The sequence below is a fragment of the Manihot esculenta genome, chromosome 4, assembly GCF_001659605.2.
Source record: "Manihot esculenta cultivar AM560-2 chromosome 4, M.esculenta_v8, whole genome shotgun sequence".
Classification (NCBI taxonomy): Eukaryota; Viridiplantae; Streptophyta; class Magnoliopsida; order Malpighiales; family Euphorbiaceae; genus Manihot; species Manihot esculenta.
This window is the reverse complement of record NC_035164.2, coordinates 258,524-264,701: the sequence shown is the minus strand read 5'-3', so window position 1 is coordinate 264,701 and position 6,178 is coordinate 258,524. Positions and strand designations below refer to the sequence as shown.

Genomic DNA, 6,178 nt, shown 5'->3' with positions numbered 1-6,178 from the left:
AATAACTATAAAATAACTTCAACATTTTATAAAAAATCATCTAATGAATTTCATCGTGAACTAAATAATAATAATTTTTTAAAAAGTACAGTTAAATTTTAAAATTTTTTTCCCAGCAGTTAAATTACGCGAGACTTTAAAAAGGCGATTTGCCCCCAATAAAAGAACATGAAAATGGAACAAGACACGTCACAATGGCGGTCCGTACAAACGGTCGCGTGCCAATGCGATTCACTTGCATTTCTTGGGAAAGAGGAGAGCTCTGCCTCTGGACACGCTAAACTCAATTCCCTCGATAAATAAAAACGCCCGACAAGGCAAAGCAAAGGTAAGCCGACTCAGGAGTCAACACAAGAAGAAAAAATAAATCTCTTTCCTTCCACATAGCAACCGAAAGGCAAAGCAAAGCAAAGAATTCTCAATTCTCAGATATACTTTATTATTATGATTATTGTCTTTGTCTTTTTTTTATCTTTTTTCCCCTTCTTCTTCTTTCTCAGAAAAACTTCTAACCGTCTCAAAATTATTTTCCAGAGATAAACAAACGGAGGTTATGGCTGGTGTGTCCAAAGAGACGCAGTTGTCGATAGAAGCGTCGTCGATGTTTCCAGGGTTTCGGTTTTCTCCGACTGACGTAGAACTGATTTCCTTTTACCTCAAAAAGAAGTTCGACGGAGATGAGAAATGTGTAGAGGTCATTTCCGAGGTTGAAATTTGCAAATACGAGCCATGGGATTTGCCAGGTTCACTCTGTCTCTCTTTTTCTCTCTTGTTTTCTTTTTTTTCTTTAAAAAAACAAGTTATCATTTTTTTTTCCCATTTTATTGTTTTCGTCCACGCGTAATATTTGTTCGACTTCAACTACATGCTGGGGCTTTACATGTTTGACACGTGCTCCGATGACAATAGGAGTCCATTTCCAAAGAGTGGGTCCAATTTTTACCTCCATTATCTATTTTTTAAAAAATACTAATTTCGTTTCTATTATATATGTGCTCGGTGCTCAGTCGCGTTTCAAGTCCCAAAGCGGCTCGTAATGATTGGAAATTTTGGATTACAGTGAATGGATTTTCTCAGTTGTAGTTTGGTTTTGGTTCAGTTTCAATTCAGTTAAGATTTGATTCAAATCGATCTGTTCAAGCTCGACACATTATTTTTTAATTTTGGCGCAACTGTAGCGTGCTATCAACAGAAACAGTTTTGTATATTCTTTTGGCTTATTCCAGTTTTTAAATTTGGTTTATGGTTATGCCTGTTAAGCAATATCTTTGAATGAATACATATGGATAAATTAATAAGGGGATAATGCTACTGTTAGAATTCATATGTAGAATGCTGAAACTCGTTTATGCATAATTGTATATGTGTATTGTGATGGTGGATTGGCATCAGGATGCAGTTCTCTTAATAAACTAAGCAGAACTTTTCCTGGTTTGGTCACTGATTAGTGCTGGATTATTTGTAACCAGCCAAATCTATCATCCAGTCAGATAATGAATGGTTCTTCTTTTCTGCTCGTGGAAGAAAATATCCAAATGGTTCACAAAGTAGGAGGGCAACGGAACGGGGTTACTGGAAGGCAACCGGGAAAGAACGAAATGTTAAGTCTGGCTCTGTTGTAATTGGTACGAAGAGAACTCTTGTGTTTCATACTGGTCGTGCACCCAAAGGGGAAAGGACAGAATGGATTATGCATGAATATTGCATGGATGGGAAATCCCAGGTGATTCTGCTATTACCGATGAATTGTTTTATTATTATTATTATTACCTGGAGCATTCTTCTTTGAGATGGGACACAATTTTCAATAACTAGTTCTTGTTTTGAAATTCACCTTGAGGGAATAAATAGTGCCTTCAAGTTATGGAACATTTTGGTTGCTGCCACTTTATTGCTAACCTATATAATGTGCGTGGATCACTTGAGATGAAAATTTTCTTCATTGAGAAAGCCTTTTGATTGAGATGACATTTTGGTTGTTGCCACTTTATTGATAACCTGCAGACAAAAGAAAAACTGGGAGAAATTTCTTTTTCTTGAAACTTGAACTAGTCCAAGTTTTTTATTTTGTTTTTAAAAAAACCTTGAACTATTCTCTTCTCTCCTTCGTTCTATCTCCTTTGCTTTTGGTATTATAGTTTACACTTGTAGCTGAAACTTGCTTCGAGCTTTTTCCAAAAGTGTGCATCTCAGAAAAGTATTTCCAAAATGGGGTGAGCGAAAATGCATTTCCCTAAAGGGGTAAGTTTTGGCCCCAAAGGAGCTGTAACAACCAAGTTGTGATTCAAGATCAGGACAGGAACTAGGGACAAAACTATAAAGTGTAGTCACATCTACAAAACCTGAATGCATGTCTGCACAAATTCTGCAAATTGTGGAAAAGGAACACGGCATGTCTTGTCGTGATTGTTAAATGCAAGTAGTGCAAGTCTACCAGAATAAGCCATCATGGTTCTTGGCTTAAGAAGGTGGTGACAAGTGTTTTACTTTAGTGGATCAATAGTAAATATTTGGCTCGACAATCTTGCACCATTTTCTTTTTGGAATAATTTACATGTAGAAATATTTTTGGTTATCAAGTTAATTATAGTTTCTTATTTAGTTATAGGTGTACGTGCTTGATGATTGTAAACCAAAGCTCCTCTTAAGTGAGATATATAACCTTTTCTTGTGCAATATTAATTAGTTAAGTTTCAGGGTATGTATTTCTGCTTTGACACCTTGTTGGAGAAAGGGAGCGAGGGGAAAAGAAAAGAAAAATGGAAAGATAGAAAGAAACAAGTAGGAGGATCATTTCTCTCTCTATATATAAGTAATGGATGAGTAGTAATCATTTGGTCCTTAATAGTAGACAAACAACATCATGTTTAGTCAACTTATCTCCTTCAGCCTTGTCACCACCTTATCAAGTCATAATTGAAGATCACGACTAGCCATAAACATGGCTTTTCTGGCTGACTTGCATGACTTGGACGTCATATTTTACAATCATGATATAGACTTGTACTCGGTGTTTTGTAGATGTGACTATACTACAATTTGGTCCTTATTTCCCGTCATGATTTTTTAAATCCCCACTTGTTTGTTAACACATCTATGTAGCCAAAGTCATCCCTCTTGTGGAAATAAGTTTTCTTTTAAAGCTTCCTTCCCAAGAGAAATCTTTTTCTCAAATGCATCCTTTTGGAGAAAAGCTCGAACCATTTGAGCTTATGTGCTATCATTTCCGACACACAAAATGGATACTTTGGACATGAGAAATGCTTCCCCTTGTTAATTGAATAGAAGTTGGTATCAAAGATATGTTAGTCATTATCCTAAAAGAAAGAGAGTTACCAAATTAAATGATTGAATATTAACTCTTGCAAATGGAACACTTGAACTTATCGTTTTGGTTTATCGGTCACTTGTTCTTTTCCTTTGCCGGCAATTTCATCATAATCATTATCGTCTTTTTTACCTGTCACTATCCACGTTTATATTGCCACTCTCTCCCCCTGCTATTCATATGATATCATGTTGTCCTTTTCATTATGATCATATTATATACTTGTCCGATAATTATGAATAAACATTATAATTCATTTATGTACAATAGGATTTTGATGGCACCGACCAGGTGGTTTCTAGGATAGAATTATGGTCATCCTTTAATCTTCAGCGATTTTGTTCAACCTATCATTTTTTGGTAGCAGCCTAGGCTGGAGGCAGCATCTTGTAGCTAGCTTCCAAAATTAATTTTGTACCTCTAGCTTGATCAGGCAAGCGGTTTACTTTGTATATATATATATATATACAACTTGCTTTTCCAACTAGCTATAGTAAGCCCCAGCGACTTTCAGTTTCATAAAAGCCAAAGTGTTACCCTGAAGAAAAGTGATGTATGGTTGGTTGTCGCTTTTGCCTATTAGTTTTTACTTTCTAGTCAGACGAATGAATTATTTTCGATGATTTTCATGAATAGAATGTGCACCCTGTTGAATGGCTCAAAGATGGATCAGTATGAAGTTAGCATATCTACAGGCTTCACCATATGCTGGTGTAAGCTTTTAGTGCCAACACACCTGAATTCCATTGAAATGGTTGGGGTGATTTTATATTGAAGCATCAACCTTGAGAAGAAATTTAAATGCCTGTTTAAGTTTTGAGAAAGCAATAATTGAAGAATTTTCTGGATTGGTACCTCTGCCACTGATTGAAGATGGCTGGGATGTTGTTAGATTTTTAAATTTTTCTTAGTTTCTTGTTAAAGGTATGGCATTAATAATTCGTTTTGTTATGCGACCATTCGCTGCATATGTCATTTTTTATGATATTTCTTTAGTGGACAAACATTGTTCATTGTAAATTTGAACTTGCTTTTCTGTTGCTATGCTTTCTTTCTGTAAACATGATGAGGTATGTGGTTTAAATTACCCCTTGTGAACTGCAGGATTCTCTTGTTGTTTGCCGCCTTCGTAGGAATGTTGAGTTTCGTCCAAATGACAATTCAAACCGCAGTTCTCTTAATAGAAGACAGTTATCAGTTTCTGAAGGTGGTCTTGATCGGGCGGGCACATCTGAAGGGGAGAAGACAGCTGAATGCTCGAGAAAGTGTAGTAGCAGTCACGACTCTCATTCTATTGAGCAATTGGATTCTGCATCAGAATCTGAACAGAAACTATCAAATGAGGCTCTTTTGGCAGAATCTTCTAGCCGTCCCCAGGTGTTCGCTTATTTGTTTTTGTATTATTATTATAATTTTAAAGTCCATTCTCTTCTTATTTTATTTTTTGTTTTAAAGCGGCTATACTATACGTCGTAGTCTTGGTTTTGACATCAAAAGTTGGAGGTTCTCAATAAGAAGGCACCTCCTATCGTCTGTTCTAAATTCTATTTCCACGTGGTCGAGACTTCAGTTGCAATCTCAAAGTCTGATTTTATGCTCTTAAATTCCAGGATTCTGATAATCAAGATGATTTTTATGCTGATATACTGAAAGATGATATAGTTAAGCTGGATGAAACTTCATTGTCTGCCATCTTGGAGTTTCCAGTTATTGCTAGTAAGCCTGAGGCTCAGATAGAAGTTCAACAGCCTCCTGAATTAATTGCTTCACAATCACTTCCTTTACAGTCGATTCCTATGCAAGGAACAGCAAACCGAAGAATCAAATTAGACAAGAAAACGCATGACGTCTCCAATGCAAAGACATCTGAGGAATCACCAAAATGCGTACTTGATTTCTTCTCAGTTAGGAGGGGCAATCAGAAGCTGATTTCTAGAATTTTTATTATTCTGTCTTTGCTGGTTTTGTTACTTTCTTTGTTGGGAGGTTTTCAACAAGTGAAAAGAATCACATATGGAGCCCTGTACAGAGCCCTCTGGAACTGAGCAATGCATGGCATCCTCTTCAAGGCTTTATATGAAACTGTAAAATGCCAAATCAGCAAGATCTCTCTCTCTCTCTCTCTCCCTCTTCCCTTCTCATCACACTTAATGTTTAATGTTAGGGTACACGTTTAAGAATCAAGCAAAGATTCTGGGAGTTTGACCTGTGAGATGTGGGGACTTTCGCATTTATTTAAAGGTTGCCTTTTTTTTTTCTTTCTTTCTTTCTTTTTGGTGTAGCTATGAGCTATTTGTTTGAGTAGGATTTTGGAATTGGAAACCTTTCTTGGAATGGTGTACAGGGACTGCCAAAACAAACAATGGCTATTCAATGGATTTGAAAAGCAGTGTGTATATGTTCAATAATGTAGGTGTAGTTGGAGAGTTGGAAGTGGCCGACCCCAACATTCAAGACAATGAAATAGCAGAATTTGGAAGGTTCATTACTGTTTATCAAGTATCATTACAATTTACAACCGCTAGAGTTCAGCGATTGAATTGAGTCCAGCTTACACCATGGCCTGATGGTAGGACTGATGAGAAATGCTGATGTGGAGTTGGGCCATTATAGGTTGCGAAGCGATTGAATTGTGTTTCTGCATGCTTGGCTGCCACCCCACGCGTGGCAAAGGATTTCTCCCAACTGGATGCTATGATAATGGAATATATTGGCTTTATCTAATCTCAAGGAGACCCGAAGATGGGCCCAGGCTGATTTTTTCTTTTGACCAAGTTATAAAGAGAATGAAAATTTGTTCAATCTAAATGTTCACTATCTGAATCACCAGAGCTCAATCCAAAAAGAATC

The 6,178-nt window shown here is 36.7% G+C and overlaps 1 protein-coding gene across 3 annotated transcripts; it reads left to right on the top strand.

Annotated features, from left to right (window-relative positions):
* Positions 1 to 234: 234 nt before the first annotated feature.
* Positions 235 to 5,586, top strand: LOC110613205 (NAC domain-containing protein 89). Of its 3 annotated transcripts, none has more exons than XM_021754227.2 (5): positions 235 to 328; positions 535 to 743; positions 1,470 to 1,723; positions 4,433 to 4,705; positions 4,939 to 5,586. In XM_021754227.2, the coding sequence occupies exons 2-5, from the start codon at positions 554 to 556 to the stop codon at positions 5,371 to 5,373; spliced, it is 1,152 nt and encodes a 383-aa protein (XP_021609919.1). In that variant the 5' UTR covers positions 235 to 328; positions 535 to 553; the 3' UTR covers positions 5,374 to 5,586. The 3 variants fall into 3 exon arrangements, with proteins under 3 accessions (XP_021609919.1, XP_021609918.1, XP_043811732.1); XM_021754226.2 differs by having other exon boundaries at positions 317 to 397; XM_043955797.1 differs by lacking the exon at positions 235 to 328 and adding an exon at positions 910 to 926 and having other exon boundaries at positions 586 to 743.
* Positions 5,587 to 6,178: the final 592 nt, after the last annotated feature.